The 20,794-nt window shown below is 60.9% G+C and overlaps 1 protein-coding gene across 1 annotated transcript in view; it reads left to right on the plus strand.

The window, feature by feature from the left end:
- The window catches only part of LOC309599222 (sperm-associated antigen 4 protein-like), a gene marked incomplete at both ends in the record, with an annotated part of 124,427 nt that overhangs the window by 12,855 nt on the left and 90,778 nt on the right, over positions 1-20,794 (plus strand). The window contains one exon of the mRNA XM_082338046.1: positions 4,408-4,432. Within this exon, the coding sequence (XP_082194172.1) occupies positions 4,408-4,432 (25 nt within the window). The remainder of the gene's footprint in view (positions 1-4,407; positions 4,433-20,794) is intronic.

Here is a 20,794-nt window from a genome sequence, read left to right on the forward strand (position 1 = left end):
TACCACAGGCAGACGGCCACCCGGCCCCGAGCGGGCTCTGCAGGAGCTCTCCCCGGAGCCCGCCCACCCTCTTCCTGGCCTCTCAGCCAATGGCGCCCGCCAGGCAGTGACAGGCAGGGCCCGCCCCCAGCCAGTGCAGCGCCCTTCTCTGTCCCCGCCCCCTCCGGCCCGCTGCCGTGGCAACGGGGCCGACTGCAGGCACGGCCTGCGGGCCGAGCGAGGAGCCTTGGGGCAGCTCTTCGGGGCTGCCAGGGCCGGGGGCTGGGAGCTCCTCCCTTACTTTCCCGACGGCGGGGCCGCAGGAGCAGATGGAACCGTTTGGCCTAGCACCTTCCCAGCATCCCGGCTGTCGGTTTGTCGGTGACCCCCCAGTTTCTGTGAAAGGGGGGTGGGGAGCCTGTCTGAGCGGCCTGTGGGAAAGCCCCCCGTTCCTCGGCCCATCAACGTCCCCGCTCTAGAGCTGGCTGCTCTCTGTCGGGGGTCCTTTTGTGTCACATTGAGTAGTGTCGACGGGGAATTTTCCAGCGCTTGGCCCCTGGTTATTCTGCCCTTGGCATTGGGACGACCCTGACCCGTCTTTGCTCTTGACGGACCACCCTCTCTGGGGTTCCCAGAAAGGCTGTGCGGTTCTGCAGCCCTTGGGCTGTTCCCGTCATGGGCTCCACCATGTAACACTCGAGGCCCCTCGGTCCCCCAGTGCTGCATTCTGCAACACTTGGCTGTTCCCTCCCGCTGTTGCTATCATGGGCATCGTGTCCTGGGCTACAACGCCGCCTGCGCTAAGGACATCCCGGGCAGCCAGTCGGAAAGCTCGTCCAAAGGGTTCCAGGGATGGGGAGGGTTAGAACCCCGTCTTCCTGGCAGCTGTCTAACAGCAGGGAGTATTGGGAGGGGGTCAGGGTGGCAGGAGCATTCCCTGCGGGGTGCTGGAGGCTCCCAAGGGGTTCCTGAGAGATGGGGCTGGGGAGTGGGCATCCCAGGATGCTTGGGGGGGTTCTCATGCTGCTGGAAATGGTTTGTAAAGCTAAGCAGAAACGGCAATTGTGCCATTAGCTTTGTATGACGGTAGGCACCTTAGGTGGGACCATCCCCCGTGCATCCAGCGCCGTAATAAAGAGAATGCCTGCTTCTCGATGCTACGTTGGTGTGAAGAGGCTGATTCCCCATTTCGGTGACAGTTTGGGCGACCCAGATGGGACTCCGCTTCTGAATCTCGACGGATCCGCGGGATCGCAGGACCCCCAGCCGGCACCGAGGGATTCTCGGGAAGAACCTCCGAAGCCCGGACCGAAGAGCTGTGAGCAGGACCCCTGGGAAGGTAAAGGCATCCCTTTTCTGATTAAAAGGGCGGTTGCCTGCCCATCAGGCGCGGCGAAGGCCTCGCAGGGTTGGGCTGTAAAGGTACCTAAGGGAAGGATTGGATCCTATGGGGCCCAAGTCCCTAGGACACCTGTGTCTGGAAACCTTTGGCCGAAGGGGTGGGTTGGAGTCCCACTGAAGGTAATCTAGGGGTTCGAGTCCCCTTCTGGGGAATGCCTCTGACTATTTTGTGCCAAGTTATTGTTTCTCTGTTTGGTGTTGCTGTATCTTTTATGGCGGGCACTAAGCCCGCTGCGGAAGGGGGGATTCGGAAAAGATCTCCCCTAGGACGTATCGTGAAACATTGGAGGAAATTGGGAGGGGAGCCTCTCACTCGGAAACAGCTTCTAGAATATGGTAACAATTGGTGGCCAATGTATAGTCTCGAAGATCAGGCAAAATGGCCAAAGAATGGAACTCTAAGATATACTACTATAGTACAACTGATGGTACTTTGCAGGCGGGAGGGTAAATGGGATGAAGTAGCAGACGTGGATTTATTTTTCACACTAAGGAACCACCCGGAATGGCAGAAGGAATGCAGAATAATCCCACAGGATCCTCTGATCTTGGCTCTAGAAAAGGAGGGGAGGGGTAGGAATTTAAAACGATGGGGTTCTGCTTGTAGAAAATCCGCTCCTTTCGTACAAGCCCGTCTTGCCTCTTACTGGGTTTTTCTTCTTGGCACACAAAAGAGTTCCGAAAGGAGAAACGCTGGCAGAAGCAGCTGCCCCACGGGTTGAGAGCAAAGCCCCCGTTCCAGGCGGCTTTCTGGTTTCCCGGGGGTGCCCAGGAGAGCTGGAACCCTGCCCGGCAGCACAGGCCAGGCAGCCGCCCGGCACAGGAGCGTGGCAGGGTTTGGCGGGCCCAGAGGCATGTGCTCCCACCGCCCAGGAGAGCGGCAGCCGTGCTGCCCCAGGGGAGCCCACCGGCTCTCCCCGCCCTGCTGCGCCCTGGGGAGCCCCAGTGTGATGTCAGAGCCACCAGTGTGAGGTCAGAGCTGGCCGCCCGCACAGCCCTGTGGCGCGCGGGCAAGGAGCCCCCAGCTGCCGTGTGGCTCTTGCCCTGGGCAGGCGCGCTCCTGCTGTGGGGCAGCGTGGGGCTGCTGCCGGAGCTGTTTTTGCCTGGGCAGGCCACGCTGCTGGGGCTGAGGGGGAAGAGCGGAGCGGGGAGCCTGCCTTTGCCCAGAGATGGCGAGGAGAAAGGCCCCCGAGAGAAGACGCCAAGGGCCCTCCCAAGGCTCCCTGGGGAACGAGGCCGGCCAACAGCCGGCAGGGGAGGCAGCGGGGCCGAGCCGCTGCCAGACGAGTAGGTACGAAGCCTGGCATGTGCCCGGGGCATCAGGTTGGGCTGGTAGCACGGACGTGGCCTAGCACGGTCAGTGGGGTGCGGAGCAGCCTGGGGAAGCCGACAGAAGTTTTCTGAAGAAGAGCCCCGTGGCTTGCGACGCCCCCCTTCTGTGGGGACGGGTCTCGGCGGAAAGCCTGGCTCACTCTCGCAGCCAAAAGGCAGTGTGCAGCAGGGGCTTTTGGGGAGGCGGTAGCCTCGTGCTGCAGGGTCGGAGCCCAGCCCTGCTGCACGGGGAGGCCAAGCCCCTGGGGCCTGAGACTGGCCCCCTCGGGACGTTGAGGCGCGATCCTGCCTGGCTGATGGGAGCAGCTGTGCGGGGCAGAGAGGGGTCGGGAGACCTGGGAGTGCCCAGGGAAGAGGTGGGGGGGGCGGTGGGAGGGGACAGCAGCCCGTGCCCCCTCCCCGAACGGCCACTGGGAGGTGTCTGCCGCGGGGCAGGGTGGGGCCAGGGGCCAGGGAGCAGGGAGGGACGGGCTGAGAATCGGGCTGTGCTGCCGGGTGGGCTTCCCGAGGCGGGGGGTCTGCTGCTGCCAGCTTGCTCCCACTGCAGGCCTGTAAAGCAAAGGATGGGGAAAGGAGAGGGGGGGCCCGCTGGGAGCAGCCCAGCTGTGCTGGCCCGTCCTCTGGCAAGGGCCGCCACTCAGGCTACTCCTGCCCGCCTTCTTCACTGTGCTCGCCGATTGACCCTTGCTTCTGCGCAAACGCAGTCCTAGGATCACGTAGACGTTGTCCTTCAAGACTACTGTTGCCATTCTTCTGTTTCTTCCTATCTTCATGGTTCCGTGCATCTGTTCTCCCAAGGCCGAGTTGTCTGTAACGAGATTATCCCGGAGCCCCCTCTTATCTTATAACTGTTCTTCTAGCTACTCCCTAAATCACATCAAACTGTAAGGCATTCACAACACCCTTAAATCACACCAGGGTGTCTTCTGAGCTAATGAAGAGACTAAGGTATTTACCACATCTTTCTTGCTCTTGTGGTTTTTAACCCTTTCGACAGGAGTCCCTCTTTTTCAGGCAAAAGGTGGCCCTGCAGAAGAAGAGGATCTTCCAAGTCGTCTTCTTGTTGCTCCCCGTGGCTCTTGGTGAGTTTGCATGAGCAGACACGTGAGAGCGACAGCCAGGCTGTGCTGCATGCCAGCTTTCCGCTGGCCAGCTTTCCTTTTGGGCCAGTATGGGCGGAAACTCCCATGGCCCAAGCGCTTCCCGAGTACGTCCCGGACTGGGCCTGCCTTTTGGCCTGCCAGTAAGACTGGGAGTCTCCCAGCCATGCTGCTGCTCTGGCCACTGGACCACATGGCTTGCTTCGTCTGCAAGTCCGCGAGAGAAGGGCGTAGCTACTTCCAAGCCTGAACTGGGCATTCCCAGAGGGGAGGGGCCGTGCAGGGGGACCCATGGGGAGGTACGTACCTCTCCTAGCCCATGCAGCCTGGTCTCGGGGCTCCCTGAAGCAGCGAGGGGAAGCGGGGAATAGCTCTGGGGCACTGAGCACACCTGAGGCTCACGGCTGCGCAGTCCCCTCAAGCCTGGGCCGATGGCTTCCGGGCAGAGGCGCGTCCTCTCTCCGCACCCCGCGTTCCCCACCTCCTCAGCTCACCTGCTGCCCCACCCCTAAGGCAACAGGCCGGAGACAACGCGACTGCAGGCATCGCTAGCGACCCCAGTAAAATAACTCTCTCTTGATGATGTGAATTGCAGCTGCTGTCTACTGCAGGACCTCACTGTCAGGGTGGACAATGCAGCCAAAGGGACTGCTGGAGGTCGGTGACTCCTGTGGCACAGGCACCTCTCGCAACAGAGCATCGCTGAGAGCGGCTGGATAAATCACGGGCTCTCCTGCTGCCACGCAGGGTGACCCAAAGAAGCAGCAGCTTGTGCCGAGTCTTCCTAGGGAAGCCTCTCCTGGGAAGCCCCGGCGGCTCTGGTAGCGGATGCTCGAACCGAGCGTTTTTCCCTTTCAGGCGCCGGCACTTGTGTCTGCAGAAGACCTGAAGACCCTGCGGTAAGAGACGTTTCCTGAGCTGGCATTGGTTCTGTGCAGAAGCGTCAGCCGACCTCGTGCTACCTGCACTCGTTTTGCTAACAGCCAGGGCTCCCATACCTCCTACCTGCCTTTGCCTTCTGCTCAAACTGGTGTGGAAGGGAAGCGCTCGCAAAGCAGGGGAAGCACACGTGTCTCTCCTCTTGCTGAGACGCTCCCCAGAGGGGACTGGCCGCTCTCTGACAAGATCTGCTTTCCTGTCATGCAGGAACTTTTGCGTTTTGTTGGCGGAGCAAAGACAAATGATGCAGCTTCTGCTGGAGGAGGTGGCTCAACTGAGGGCGGAGATCAGCAGGGCAAAGGTGATGCTGCGTTTTGGGGAAGGAGGCTTGGCTGGGCAGAACCCCCGAGAAAGCACTCCTTGGGCTTGTTGGTGGGGTCAGACTGCTGATGGCAGCAAGCCAGCCTTTGCCCCAGGGGCTTGCTGGGTGAGCTTCTGCGCTGCACAGGCCCTTCTCCAGGCCCAGTTTAAGCAGGCTGCTTGAGGCAGCAGAGGACTCCCGAGAGCCTTCCCTTGGCACGCCGGCACTCTGGCTCCTCTGGCTGGGCTCCTGAGGCAGGGATGAGACCCAGGCACGCTGACGGGGCCAGCCGTCGCTTGCAGGGCCCGAGCCCATCTCCCCGCTGACCTGCAGAGCGTGGAGGGTGGGGATGAGGGTGTGGCGACCCTCGTCAACCCACCTCGTGGCCATGGCCGTGGCCGTGGACACAGATTCTCTTCCTCAGTCCTCGTGGCTCACATCAGCAGCAGAGAGTCTTGCAGCTCCGTGGACGAGGCTTGCCTTGCCTTTCTGACACTGGCCCTTTGCCTCTGCCGGCGCTAGCAGCCACGCTGAAGTGCCTGCTGATGTGGTCCTTTTCTGTGTTCGTTTATGGCGTTCCCAGGAAGTGAACCAGGCAGCGTCCCAGATGGCTTCGGAAGTCTACGTCGAGATGTCTGACTGGGCCCTGAAAAGCTCTGGTATGGACACAAGCAGCCCAGTCTCCTTGCCCTGCGCTTGTCTGCAGCACTCCCCAAAGAAGCCCGTGCTCCGGGCGCTGCTCTCCAAAGTGGGGGAGCTTCAATGCTTCATGGGGTCCAAGAGCAAGGCTGTGGCACAGTGGCTCTCTCAGACTCCCTCCCAGTCCTGCCCTCGGCCTCCGCACGGGGGCCTGCGCACGGGTGCCTCCGCCGCTGCCCCCGCACGTGTTCCTGTGCTGTTGGAAGGGCTCTCTTCCTCTCCACTGCATTGGAAGAGGGAACGGCTGGGCCATCCTTTGCTGCCCATGCCGCAAGCCCTCAGTTTTGGTGTGCTGTCATTCACGTGGGCGCCCGCTGTCTCCCAGAACCCTCAGACCTTCTCCTCGTGGCGCTGTGAGAGAAGCAGTCACCACCAGGCCGGTGGCTGCTGTCATTCCCCTGCGCAGCTGGGCACCCCCAGCGGCGTGGGGAGGAGGAGAGGACTGACAGACGTGGAGCTGGCCGGCAGCATCAGAAATACTGTCTGAGCACCGAGTCCCCCTAGAATGTGGCCTCTTCCCGTCACCTGCTCTCCCTCCCTTCCAGGTGCCACCATCGACATGCAGAGAACTTCCGAGACCTACATCTGCAAAGAGAATTGGGGCTGCAGGCTTTTATGGCTCTTTCGCACTGCCAACCCCCCCGACACTATTTTGCAGGTATCGTAGCAGAACTCCTCAGGGAAGGTTTCCTGCCTCCCGCTGAAGTTGGGGACCGACCTCAGGGGCTCTGCCCTCGCTCCAGTGGCACTGCTCAAGCCCACAGTGTTGATCAGGTTCCTGAAAGCAAAGCTCGCACACAGGGCTGGGCTTGCTAGCAATCAGCGCTTCCCCTCAGGAGGGGAATGGAGCTGAACGGAGCCAAACCGCTGCATCTCGCCCACAGTGCTCTGCCCCAGCTGGGTGAAAGACTTTCTCCCTGGTGACCCCGTTTCCACGCCCATCCCTAACAGCGCCTTTTTGGGGCTGGCAGGCGGGAGGTGGGGGTGCCCTGCAGAGCCACTGGGCAGAGAGGTGTTTCTGCTAGGCTCTGACTGGGACGGTTTCATAACCGCTGGTCTCCTCTGCCCCATAATCCTGAGAGCCCCCTTTCAGTCAGGCAGGGACGAAGGCCTCCTGCTTCTGTCCATTTCCTCCCACGCGCCTCATTTTCAAGCCAAAATAGACCCCACGGACACAACGGCGCCTACGCTTCAAGCTACGCGGGCCACTGTGTTGGCCCCAACACTCTCTCACTCTTCCTTGCTCTCGCGTTCTGCTTGCAGCCGGATGTTTCCCCAGGAAACTGCTGGCCTTTACAAGGGGATCAGGGCCAGGTGGTCATCAGGTTGCCAGCACGAGTCCACCTGACTGCCGTCACTGTGCAGCACATCTCCAAAGAAGTCTCTCCATCTGGGACCGTCATCAGCGCCCCCAGAGACGTCGCTGTCTTTGTGAGTCTCTGCTGGGCGCTTCTGGCGGGGATCTGGCCCTGGGGGAAAGCCATGGCAGGGTCTTGCTTGCTTTTGTGCGTCCTCTGAGGTTTGCGTCCTGCTCTCTCCTGAGCACTGCAGTGCCCTAGCGGGACACTTCAAGGGCTCTAGGGGTTTCATCCCTCTTGAGACTTGCTTGGGACAAGCACCTCAGGGTTCCTGAGCAGAAGTCAAGGCCGAGCCTGAGCTCCACCACAGCGAGTGCTAGCCTACTGCTAGAGCCCCAGGAGAGGGTGGGGAGATAGCAGGGCTGATCCAGCACGTAGGTTCCCTCTTTGTGGGGACGAGTCTGAGCTACTCTCCTTGTGCTTTGCCCCTGAGGGAGTGGATGCGGACGGAGAAGAGGAAACTCTCCTTGGGACGTTCACGTACAACGTGGCAAAGGAGACCATTCAGACCTTCCCTCTGAAGGTACGGGCCACGCGCAGGGGCAAGGTGCCGGGGAGCAAACCAGGTTTGCCTGCAAGTCCATGGCAGGAAGAGCGTGAATGCTTTCTCCCTGGGCCGAGGGACAGTGTCCTCTCCTCCCAGCACAGCGTGCCCCTTCTCTCCCGTGCTCTCACGCCTGCCAGGAGGAAAGCGGGCAGAGCAGACAGCGGGAGCTTGGTGGGGTTGCACAGCAGCCGCCCCCCGCACAGGAGCACCTCCCCGGCCTCTCTGCCAGCACAGAGCAAGCAGCAGAGGGAAGGGGCAGAGGGGAGGGAGACTGAGCCCCAGCAGGGCTGGCATGCAGAGGATGCCAGCTGCCTTCCCCCTTCCCGTGTCCCCAGCAGCCCCGGTACCAGCAGCGAGCCTCAGATTGCCACAGCCGCTCCCACCCACTTTCAGGAGCTCGTTCCTGAGCAGGAGCAGGGCTGGCAGGGAGAGACACCTTCATTGCATTGTCGCTCCTAACACCCCCGCTTCCTTTTCCCGCTTTTCTTCCCAGAACGCGCAGCTTCCCAGAGCCTTTGCACGTGTCAAACTTCTGGTGAAGAGCAACTGGGGAAACCCAGCGTACACCTGCATTTATCGAGTGCAGGTTCACGGGAAGATGGCAAAACCAGAAAGCCTCGAGTAAAGCCAGAGGAAAAAGAGAAGGGCATACAGAAAAGAGCAGCAGAAGGGGAAGGAACAAGAAAATAAAAAAGATGTGGCAATTCAGATTGGTGCAGAAGCTCTGTCTCCAAAGTGGGGTGCGCAAGAAGGCCCTTTGGGGGGAGGGCGGGAGCGTGCGGGAACCGTTAGGACCTCTCCTTAATTTTTTCTGCAACCTGAGGAAGGCAGTAAGCACTCCTAAGGTTTACTCCAGAGAGGAGAGGCCCAGCCTGGCACCGCTCCTTCTCCCGCCACCCCGGGAGGCTCCGCAAGTGGCACCAGCCCAGGGCAGGCAGAGGGGGCCGGCTGCAGTTTACAAGTGCCGCAGGAGCAGATGGAACCGTTTGGCCTAGCACCTTCCCAGCATCCCGGCTGTCGGTTTGTCGGTGACCCCCCAGTTTCTGTGAAAGGGGGGTGGGGAGCCTGTCTGAGCGGCCTGTGGGAAAGCCCCCCGTTCCTCGGCCCATCAACGTCCCCGCTCTAGAGCTGGCTGCTCTCTGTCGGGGGTCCTTTTGTGTCACATTGAGTAGTGTCGACGGGGAATTTTCCAGCGCTTGGCCCCTGGTTATTCTGCCCTTGGCATTGGGACGACCCTGACCCGTCTTTCCTCTTGACGGACCACCCTCTCTGGGGTTCCCAGAAAGGCTGTGCGGTTCTGCAGCCCTTGGGCTGTTCCCGTCATGGGCTCCACCATGTAACACTCGAGGCCCCTCGGTCCCCCAGTGCTGCATTGTGCAACACTTGGCTGTTCCCTCCCGCTGTTGCTATCATGGGCATCGTGTCCTGGGCTACAACGCCGCCTGCGCTAAGGACATCCCGGGCAGCCAGTCGGAAAGCTCGTCCAAAGGGTTCCAGGGATGGGGAGGGTTAGAACCCCGTCTTCCTGGCAGCTGTCTAACAGCAGGGAGTATTGGGAGGGGGTCAGGGTGGCAGGAGCATTCCCTGCGGGGTGCTGGAGGCTCCCAAGGGGTTCCTGAGAGATGGGGCTGGGGAGTGGGCATCCCAGGATGCTCGGGGGGGTTCTCATGCTGCTGGAAATGGTTTGTAAAGCTAAGCAGAAACGGCAATTGTCCCATTAGCTTTGTATGACGGTAGGCACCTTAGGTGGGACCATCCCCCGTGCATCCAGCGCCGTAATAAAGAGAATGCCTGCTTCTCGATGCTACGTTGGTGTGAAGAGGCTGATTCCCCATTTCGGTGACAGTTTGGGCGACCCAGATGGGACTCCGCTTCTGAATCTCGACGGATCCGCGGGATCGCAGGACCCCCAGCCGGCACCGAGGGATTCTCGGGAAGAACCTCCGAAGCCCGGACCGAAGAGCTCTGAGCAGGACCCCTGGGAAGGTAAAGGCATCCCTTTTCTGATTAAAAGGGCGGTTGCCTGCCCGTCAGGCGCGGCGAAGGCCTCGCAGGGTTGGGCTGTAAAGGTACCTAAGGGAAGGATTGGATCCTATGGGGCCCAAGTCCCTAGGACACCTGTGTCTGGAAACCTTTGGCCGAAGGGGTGGGTTGGAGTCCCACTGAAGGTAATCTAGGGGTTCGAGTCCCCTTCTGGGGAATGCCTCTGACTATTTTGTGCCAAGTTATTGTTTCTCTGTTTGGTGTTGCTGTATCTTTTATGGCGGGCACTAAGCCCGCTGCGGAAGGGGGGATTCGGAAAAGATCTCCCCTAGGACGTATCGTGAAACATTGGAGGAAATTGGGAGGGGAGCCTCTCACTCGGAAACAGCTTCTAGAATATGGTAACAATTGGTGGCCAATGTATAGTCTCGAAGATCAGGCAGAATGGCCAAAGAATGGAACTCTAAGATATACTACTATAGTACAACTGATGGTACTTTGCAGGCGGGAGGGTAAATGGGATGAAGTAGCAGACGTGGATTTATTTTTCACACTAAGGAACCACCCGGAATGGCAGAAGGAATGCAGAATAATCCCACAGGATCCTCTGATCTTGGCTCTAGAAAAGGAGGGGAGGGGTAGGAATTTAAAACGATGGGGTTCTGCTTGTAGAAAATCCGCTCCTTTCGTACAAGCCCGTCTTGCCTCTTACTGGGTTTTTCTTCTTGGCACACAAAAGAGTTCCGAAAGGAGAAACGCTGGCAGAAGCAGCTGCCCCACGGGTTGAGAGCAAAGCCCCCGTTCCAGGCGGCTTTCTGGTTTCCCGGGGGTGCCCAGGAGAGCTGGAACCCTGCCCGGCAGCACAGGCCAGGCAGCCGCCCGGCACAGGAGCGTGGCAGGGTTCGGCGGGCCCAGAGGCATGTGCTCCCACCGCCCAGGAGAGCGGCAGCCGTGCTGCCCCAGGGGAGCCCACCGGCTCTCCCCGCCCTGCTGCGCCCTGGGGAGCCCCAGTGTGATGTCAGAGCCACCAGTGTGAGGTCAGAGCTGGCCGCCCGCACAGCCCTGTGGCGCGCGGGCAAGGAGCCCCCAGCTGCCGTGTGGCTCTTGCCCTGGGCAGGCACGCTCCTGCTGTGGGGCAGCGTGGGGCTGCTGCCGGAGCTGTTTTTGCCTGGGCAGGCCACGCTGCTGGGGCTGAGGGGGAAGAGCGGAGCGGGGAGCCTGCCTTTGCCCAGAGATGGCGAGGAGAAAGGCCCCCGAGAGAAGACGCCAAGGGCCCTCCCAAGGCTCCTTGGGGAACGAGGCCGGCCAACAGCCGGCAGGGGAGGCAGCGGGGCCGAGCCGCTGCCAGACGAGTAGGTACGAAGCCTGGCATGTGCCCGGGGCATCAGGTTGGGCTGGTAGCACGGACGTGGCCTAGCACGGTCAGTGGGGTGCGGAGCAGCCTGGGGAAGCCGACAGAAGTTTTCTGAAGAAGAGCCCCGTGGCTTGCGACGCCCCCCTTCTGTGGGGACGGGTCTCGGCGGAAAGCCTGGCTCACTCTCGCAGCCAAAAGGCAGTGTGCAGCAGGGGCTTTTGGGGAGGCGGTAGCCTCGTGCTGCAGGGTCGGAGCCCAGCCCTGCTGCACGGGGAGGCCAAGCCCCTGGGGCCTGAGACTGGCCCCCTCGGGACGCTGAGGCGCGATCCTGCCTGGCTGATGGAAGCAGCTGTGCGGGGCAGAGAGGGGTCGGGAGACCTGGGAGTGCCCAGGGAAGAGGTGGGGGGGGCGGTGGGGGGGGACAGCAGCCCGTGCCCCCTCCCCGAACGGCCACTGGGAGGTGTCTGCCGCGGGGCAGGGTGGGGCCAGGGGCCAGGGAGCAGGGAGGGACGGGCTGAGAATCGGGCTGTGCTGCCGGGTGGGCTTCCCGAGGCGGGGGGTCTGCTGCTGCCAGCTTGCTCCCACTGCAGGCCTGTAAAGCAAAGGATGGGGAAAGGAGAGGGGGGGCCCGCTGGGAGCAGCCCAGCTGTGCTGGCCTCTCTCGCTGCTGCTGGGACGGCCCGTCCTCTGGCAAGGGCCGCCACTCAGGCTACTCCTGCCCGCCTTCTTCACTGTGCTCGCCGATTGACCCTTGCTTCTGCGCAAACGCAGTCCTAGGATCACGTAGACGTTGTCCTTCAAGACTACTGTTGCCATTCTTCTGTTTCTTCCTATCTTCATGGTTCCGTGCATCTGTTCTCCCAAGGCCGAGTTGTCTGTAACGAGATTATCCCGGAGCCCCCTCTTATCTTATAACTATTCTTCTAGCTACTCCCTAAATCACATCAAACTGTAAGGCATTCACAACACCCTTAAATCACACCAGGGTGTCTTCTGAGCTAATGAAGAGACTAAGGTATTTACCACATCTTTCTTGCTCTTGTGGTTTTTAACCCTTTCGACAGGAGTCCCTCTTTTTCAGGCAAAAGGTGGCCCTGCAGAAGAAGAGGATCTTCCAAGTCGTCTTCTTGTTGCTCCCCGTGGCTCTTGGTGAGTTTGCATGAGCAGACACCTGAGAGCGACAGCCAGGCTGTGCTGCATGCCAGCTTTCCGCTGGCCAGCTTTCCTTTTGGGCCAGTATGGGCGGAAACTCCCATGGCCCAAGCGCTTCCCGAGTACGTCCCGGAGTGGGCCTGCCTTTTGGCCTGCCAGTAAGACTGGGAGTCTCCCAGCCATGCTGCTGCTCTGGCCACTGGACCACATGGCTTGCTTCGTCTGCAAGTCCGCGAGAGAAGGGCGTAGCTACTTCCAAGCCTGAACTGGGCATTCCCAGAGGGGAGGGGCCGTGCAGGGGGACCCATGGGGAGGTACGTACCTCTCCTAGCCCATGCAGCCTGGTCTCGGGGCTCCCTGAAGCAGCGAGGGGAAGCGGGGAATAGCTCTGGGGCACTGAGCACACCTGAGGCTCACGGCTGCGCAGTCCCCTCAAGCCTGGGCCGATGGCTTCCGGGCAGAGGCGCGTCCTCTCTCCGCACCCCGCGTTCCCCACCTCCTCAGCTCACCTGCTGCCCCACCCCTAAGGCAACAGGCCGGAGACAACGCGACTGCAGGCATCGCTAGCGACCCCAGTAAAATAACTCTCTCTTGATGATGTGAATTGCAGCTGCTGTTTACTGCGGGACCTCACTGTCAGGGTGGACAATGCAGCCAAAGGGACTGCTGGAGGTCGGTGACTCCTGTGGCACAGGCACCTCTCGCAACAGAGCATCGCTGAGAGCGGCTGGATAAATCACGGGCTCTCCTGCTGCCACGCAGGGTGACCCAAAGAAGCAGCAGCTTGTGCCGAGTCTTCCTAGGGAAGCCTCTCCTGGGAAGCCCCGGCGGCTCTGGTAGCGGATGCTCGAACCGAGCGTTTTTCCCTTTCAGGCGCCGGCACTTGTGTCTGCAGAAGACCTGAAGACCCTGCGGTAAGAGACGTTTCCTGAGCTGGCATTGGTTCTGTGCAGAAGCGTCAGCCGACCTCGTGCTACCTGCACTCGTTTTGCTAACAGCCAGGGCTCCCGTACCTCCTACCTGCCTTTGCCTTCTGCTCAAACTGGTGTGGAAGGGAAGCGCTCGCAAAGCAGGGGAAGCACACGTGTCTCTCCTTCTTGCTGAGCTGAGACGCTCCCCAGAGGGGACTGGCCGCTCTCTGACAAGATCTGCTTTCCTGTCATGCAGGAACTTTTGCGTTTTGTTGGCGGAGCAAAGACAAATGATGCAGCTTCTGCTGGAGGAGGTGGCTCAACTGAGGGCGGAGATCAGCAGGGCAAAGGTGATGCTGCGTTTTGGGGAAGGAGGCTTGGCTGGGCAGAACCCCCGAGAAAGCACTCCTTGGGCTTGTTGGTGGGGTCAGACTGCTGACTGCAGCAAGCCAGCCTTTGCCCCAGGGGCTTGCTGGGTGAGCTTCTGCGCTGCACAGGCCCTTCTCCAGGCCCAGTTTAAGCAGGCTGCTTGAGGCAGCAGAGGACTCCCGAGAGCCTTCCCTTGGCACGCCGGCACTCTGGCTCCTCTGGCTGGGCTCCTGAGGCAGGGATGAGACCCAGGCACGCTGACGGGGCCAGCCGTCGCTTGCAGGGCCCGAGCCCATCTCCCCGCTGACCTGCAGAGCGTGGAGGGTGGGGATGAGGGTGTGGCGACCCTCGTCAACCCACCTCGCGGCCATGGCCGTGGCCGTGGACACAGATTCTCTTCCTCAGTCCTCGTGGCTCACATCAGCAGCAGAGAGTCTTGCAGCTCTGTGGACGAGGCTTGCCTTGCCTTTCTGACACTGGCCCTTTGCCTCTGCCGGCGCTAGCAGCCACGCTGAACTGCCTGCTGATGTGGTCCTTTTCTGTGTTCGTTTATGGCGTTCCCAGGAAGTGAACCAGGCAGCGTCCCAGATGGCTTCGGAAGTCTACATCGAGATGTCTGACTGGGCCCTGAAAAGCTCTGGTATGGACACAAGCAGCCCAGTCTCCTTGCCCTGCGCTTGTCTGCAGCACTCCCCAAAGAAGCCCGTGCTCCGGGCGCTGCTCTCCAAAGTGGGGGAGCTTCAATGCTTCATGGGGTCCAAGAGCAAGGCTGTGGCACAGTGGCTCTCTCAGACTCCCTCCCAGTCCTGCCCTCGGCCTCCGCACGGGGGCCTGCGCACGGGTGCCTCCGCCGCTGCCCCCGCACGTGTTCCTGTGCTGTTGGAAGGGCTCTCTTCCTCTCCACTGCATTGGAAGAGGGAACGGCTGGGCCATCCTTTGCTGCCCATGCCGCAAGCCCTCAGTTTTGGTGTGCTGTCATTCACGTGGGCGCCCGCTGTCTCCCAGAACCCTCAGACCTTCTCCTCCTGGCGCTGTGAGAGAAGCAGTCACCACCAGGCCGGTGGCTGCTGTCATTCCCCTGCGCAGCTGGGCATGGGGAGGAGGAGAGGACTGACAGACGTGGAGCTGGCCGGCAGCATCAGAAATACTGTCTGAGCACCGAGTCCCCCTAGAATGTGGCCTCTTCCCGTCACCTGCTCTCCCTCCCTTCCAGGTGCCACCATCGACATGCAGAGAACTTCCGAGACCTACATCTGCAAAGAGAATTGGGGCTGCAGGCTTTTATGGCTCTTTCGCACTGCCAACCCCCCCGACACTATTTTGCAGGTATCGTAGCAGAACTCCTCAGGGAAGGTTTCCTGCCTCCCGCTGAAGTTGGGGACCGACCTCAGGGGCTCTGCCCTCGCTCCAGTGGCACTGCTCAAGCCCACAGTGTTGATCAGGTTCCTGAAAGCAAAGCTCGCACACAGGGCTGGGCTTGCTAGCAATCAGCGCTTCCCCTCAGGAGGGGAATGGAGCTGAACGGAGCCAAACCGCTGCATCTCGCCCACAGTGCTCTGCCCCAGCTGGGTGAAAGACTTTCTCCCTGGTGACCCCGTTTCCACGCCCATCCCTAACAGCGCCTTTTTGGGGCTGGCAGGCGGGAGGTGGGGGGTGCCCTGCAGAGCCACTGGGCAGAGAGGTGTTTCTGCTAGGCCCTGACTGGGACGGTTTCATAACCGCTGGTCTCCTCTGCCCCATAATCCTGAGAGCCCCCTTTCAGTCAGGCAGGGACGAAGGCCTCCTGCTTCTGTCCATTTCCTCCCACGCGCCTCATTTTCAAGCCAAAATAGACCCCAAGGAAACAACGGCGCCTACGCTTCAAGCTACGCGGGCCACTGTGTTGGCCCCAACACTCTCTCACTCTTCCTTGCTCTCGCGTTCTGCTTGCAGCCGGATGTTTCCCCAGGAAACTGCTGGCCTTTACAAGGGGATCAGGGCCAGGTGGTCATCAGGTTGCCAGCACGAGTCCACCTGACTGCCGTCACTGTGCAGCACATCTCCAAAGAAGTCTCTCCATCTGGGACCGTCATCAGCGCCCCCAGAGACGTCGCTGTCTTTGTGAGTCTCTGCTGGGCGCTTCTGGCGGGGATCTGGCCCTGGGGGAAAGCCATGGCAGGGTCTTGCTTGCTTTTGTGCGTCCTCTGAGGTTTGCGTCCTGCTCTCTCCTGAGCACTGCAGTGCCCTAGCGGGACACTTCAAGGGCTCTAGGGGTTTCATCCCTCTTGAGACTTGCTTGGGACAAGCACCTCAGGGTTCCTGAGCAGAAGTCAAGGCCGAGCCTGAGCTCCACCACAGCGAGTGCTAGCCTACTGCTAGAGCCCCAGGAGAGGGTGGGGAGATAGCAGGGCTGATCCAGCACGTAGGTTCCCTCTTTGTGGGGACGAGTCTGAGCTGCTCTCCTTGTGCTTTGCCCCTGAGGGAGTGGATGCGGACGGAGAAGAGGAAACTCTCCTTGGGACGTTCACGTACAACGTGGCAAAGGAGACCATTCAGACCTTCCCTCTGAAGGTACGGGCCACGCGCAGGGGCAAGGTGCTGGGGAGCAAACCAGGTTTGCCTGCAAGTCCATGGCAGGAAGAGCGTGAATGCTTTCTCCCTGGGCCGAGGGACAGTGTCCTCTCCTCCCAGCACAGCGTGCCCCTTCTCTCCCCGTGCTCTCACGCCTGCCAGGAGGAAAGCGGGCAGAGCAGACAGCGGGAGCTTGGTGGGGTTGCACAGCAGCCGCCCCCCGCACAGGAGCACCTCCCCGGCCTCTCTGCCAGCACAGAGCAAGCAGCAGAGGGAAGGGGCAGAGGGGAGGGAGACTGAGCCCCAGCAGGGCCGGCATGCAGAGGATGCCAGCTGCCTTCCCCCTTCCCGTGTCCCCAGCAGCCCCGGTACCAGCAGCGAGCCTCAGATTGCCACAGCCGCTCCCACGCACTTTCAGGAGCTCGTTCCTGAGCAGGAGCAGGGCTGGCAGGGGGAGGCACCTTCATTGCATTGTCGCTCCTAACAGCCCCGCTTCCTTTTCCCGCTTTTCTTCCCAGAACGCGCCGCTTCCCAGAGCCTTTGCACGTGTCAAACTTCTGGTGAAGAGCAACTGGGGAAACCCAGCGTACACCTGCATTTATCGAGTGCAGGTTCACGGGAAGATGGCAAAACCAGAAAGCCTCGAGTAAAGCCAGAGGAAAAAGAGAAGGGCATACAGAAAAGAGCAGCAGAAGGGGAAGGAACAAGAAAATAAAAAAGATGTGGCAATTCAGATTGGTGCAGAAGCTCTGTCTCCAAAGTGGGGTGTGCAAGAAGGCCCTTTGGGGGGAGGGCGGGAGCGTGCGGGAACCGTTAGGACCTCTCCTTAATTTTTTCTGCAACCTGAGGAAGGCAGTAAGCACTCCTGAGGTTTACTCCAGAGAGGAGAGGCCCAGCCTGGCACCGCTCCTTCTCCCGCCACCCCGGGAGGCTCCGCAAGCGGCACCGGCCCAGGGCGGGCAGAGGGGCCCGGCTGCAGTTTACCACAGGCAGACGGCCACCCGGCCCCGAGCGGGCTCTGCAGGAGCTCTCCCCGGAGCCCGCCCACCCTCTTCCTGGCCTCTCAGCCAATGGCGCCCGCCAGGCAGTGACAGGCAGGGCCCGCCCCCAGCCAGTGCAGCGCCCTTCTCTGTCCCCGCCCCCTCCGGCCCGCTGCCGTGGCAACGGGGCCGACTGCAGGCACGGCCTGCGGGCCGAGCGAGGAGCCTTGGGGCAGCTCTTCGGGGCTGCCAGGGCCGGGGGCTGGGAGCTCCTCCCTTACTTTCCCGACGGCGGCGCCGCAGGAGCAGATGGAACCGTTTGGCCTAGCACCTTCCCAGCATCCCGGCTGTCGGTTTGTCGGTGACCCCCCAGTTTCTGTGAAAGGGGGGTGGGGAGCCTGTCTGAGCGGCCTGTGGGAAAGCCCCCCGTTCCTCGGCCCATCAACGTCCCCGCTCTAGAGCTGGCTGCTCTCTGTCGGGGGTCCTTTTGTGTCACATTGAGTAGTGTCGACGGGGAATTTTCCAGCGCTTGGCCCCTGGTTATTCTGCCCTTGGCATTGGGACGACCCTGACCCGTCTTTCCTCTTGACGGACCACCCTCTCTGGGGTTCCCAGAAAGGCTGTGCGGTTCTGCAGCCCTTGGGCTGTTCCCGTCATGGGCTCCACCATGTAACACTCGAGGCCCCTCGGTCCCCCAGTGCTGCATTGTGCAACACTTGGCTGTTCCCTCCCGCTGTTGCTATCATGGGCATCGTGTCCTGGGCTACAACGCCGCCTGCGCTAAGGACATCCCGGGCAGCCAGTCGGAAAGCTCGTCCAAAGGGTTCCAGGGATGGGGAGGGTTAGAACCCCGTCTTCCTGGCAGCTGTCTAACAGCAGGGAGTATTGGGAGGGGGTCAGGGTGGCAGGAGCATTCCCTGCGGGGTGCTGGAGGCTCCCAAGGGGTTCCTGAGAGATGGGGCTGGGGAGTGGGCATCCCAGGATGCTCGGGGGGGTTCTCATGCTGCTGGAAATGGTTTGTAAAGCTAAGCAGAAACGGCAATTGTCCCATTAGCTTTGTATGACGGTAGGCACCTTAGGTGGGACCATCCCCCGTGCATCCAGCGCCGTAATAAAGAGAATGCCTGCTTCTCGATGCTACGTTGGTGTGAAGAGGCTGATTCCCCATTTCGGTGACAGTTTGGGCGACCCAGATGGGACTCCGCTTCTGAATCTCGACGGATCCGCGGGATCGCAGGACCCCCAGCCGGCACCGAGGGATTCTCGGGAAGAACCTCCGAAGCCCGGACCGAAGAGCTCTGAGCAGGACCCCTGGGAAGGTAAAGGCATCCCTTTTCTGATTAAAAGGGCGGTTGCCTGCCCGTCAGGCGCGGCGAAGGCCTCGCAGGGTTGGGCTGTAAAGGTACCTAAGGGAAGGATTGGATCCTATGGGGCCCAAGTCCCTAGGACACCTGTGTCTGGAAACCTTTGGCCGAAGGGGTGGGTTGGAGTCCCACTGAAGGTAATCTAGGGGTTCGAGTCCCCTTCTGGGGAATGCCTCTGACTATTTTGTGCCAAGTTATTGTTTCTCTGTTTGGTGTTGCTGTATCTTTTATGGCGGGCACTAAGCCCGCTGCGGAAGGGGGGATTCGGAAAAGATCTCCCCTAGGACGTATCGTGAAACATTGGAGGAAATTGGGAGGGGAGCCTCTCACTCGGAAACAGCTTCTAGAATATGGTAACTATTGGTGGCCAATGTATAGTCTCGAAGATCAGGCAAAATGGCCAAAGAATGGAACTCTAAGATATACTACTATAGTACAACTGATGGTACTTTGCAGGCGGGAGGGTAAATGGGATGAAGTAGCAGACGTGGATTTATTTTTCACACTAAGGAACCACCCGGAATGGCAGAAGGAACGCAGAATAATCCCACAGGATCCTCTGATCTTGGCTCTAGAAAAGGAGGGGAGGGGTAGGAATTTAAAACGATGGGGTTCTGCTTGTAGAAAATCCGCTCCTTTCGTACAAGCCCGTCTTGCCTCTTACTGGGTTTTTCTTCTTGGCACACAAAAGAGTTCCGAAAGGAGAAACGCTGGCAGAAGCAGCTGCCCCACGGGTTGAGAGCAAAGCCCCCGTTCCAGGCTGCTTTCTGGTTTCCCGGGGGTGCCCAGGAGAGCTGGAACCCTGCCCGGCAGCACAGGCCAGGCAGCCGCCCGGCACAGGAGCGTGGCAGGGTTTGGCGGGCCCAGAGGCATGTGCTCCCACCGCCCAGGAGAGCGGCAGCCGTGCTGCCCCAGGGGAGCCCACCGGCTCTCCCCGCCCTGCTGCGCCCTGGGGAGCCCCAGTGTGATGTCAGAGCCACCAGTGTGAGGTCAGAGCTGGCCGCCCGCACAGCCCTGTGGCGCGCGGGCAAGGAGCCCCCAGCTGCCGTGTGGCTCTTGCCCTGGGCAGGCGCGCTCCTGCTGTGGGGCAGCGTGGGGCTGCTGCCGGAGCTGTTTTTGCCTGGGCAGGCCACGCTGCTGGGGCTGAGGGGGAAGAGCGGAGCGGGGAGCCTGCCTTTGCCCAGAGATGGCGAGGAGAAAGGCCCCCGAGAGAAGACGCCAAGGGCCCTCCCAAGGCTCCTTGGGGAACGAGGCCGGCCAACAGCCGGCAGGGGAGGCAGCGGGGCCGAGCCGCTGCCAGACGAGTAGGTACGAAGCCTGGCATGTGCCCGGGGCATCAGGTTGGGCTGGTAGCACGGACGTGGCCTAGCACGGTCAGTGGGGTGCGGAGCAGCCTGGGGAAGCCGACAGAAGTTTTCTGAAGAAGAGCCCCGTGGCTTGCGACGCCCCCCTTCTGTGGGGACGGGTCTCGGCGGAAAGCCTGGCTCACTCTCGCAGCCAAAAGGCAGTGTGCAGCAGGGGCTTTTGGGGAGGCGGTAGCCTCGTGCTGCAGGGTCGGAGCCCAGCCCTGCTGCACGGGGAGGCCAAGCCCCTGGGGCCTGAGACTGGCCCCCTCGGGACGCTGAGGCGCGATCCTGCCTGGCTGATGGAAGCAGCTGTGCGGGGCAGAGAGGGGTCGGGAGACCTGGGAGTGCCCAGGGAAGAGGTGGGGGGGGCGGTGGGGGGGGACAGCAGCCCGTGCCCCCTCCCCGAACGGCCACTGGGAGGTGTCTGCCGCGGGGCAGGGTGGGGCCAGGGGCCAGGGAGCAGGGAGGGACGGGCTGAGAATCGGGCTGTGCTGCCGGGTGGGCTTCCCGAGGCGGGGGGTCTGCTGCTGCCAGCTTGCTCCCACTGCAGGCCTGTAAAGCAAAGGATGGGGAAAGGAGAGGGGGGGCCCGCTGGGAGCAGCCCAGCTGTGCTGGCCTCTCTCGCTGCTGCTGGGACGGCCCGTCCTCTGGCAAGGGCCGCCACTCAGGCTACTCCTGCCCGCCTTCTTCACTGTGCTCGCCGATTGACCCTTGCTTCTGCGCAAACGCAGTCCTAGGATCACGTAGACGTTGTCCTTCAAGACTACTGTTGCCATTCTTCTGTTTCTTCCTATCTTCATGGTTCCGTGCATCTGTTCTCCCAAGGCCGAGTTGTCTGTAACGAGATTATCCCGGAGCCCCCTCTTATCTTATAACTATTCTTCTAGCTACTCCCTAAATCACATCAAACTGTAAGGCATTCACAACACCCTTAAATCACACCAGGGTGTCTTCTGAGCTAATGAAGAGACTAAGGTATTTACCACATCTTTCTTGCTCTTGTGGTTTTTAACCCTTTCGACAGGAGTCCCTCTTTTTCAGGCAAAAGGTGGCCCTGCAGAAGAAGAGGATCTTCCAAGTCGTCTTCTTGTTGCTCCCCGTGGCTCTTGGTGAGTTTGCATGAGCAGAC

Source organism: Platalea leucorodia, assembly GCF_965183815.1.
Source record: "Platalea leucorodia genome assembly, contig: SUPER_19_unloc_1, whole genome shotgun sequence".
Classification (NCBI taxonomy): Eukaryota; Metazoa; Chordata; class Aves; order Pelecaniformes; family Threskiornithidae; genus Platalea; species Platalea leucorodia.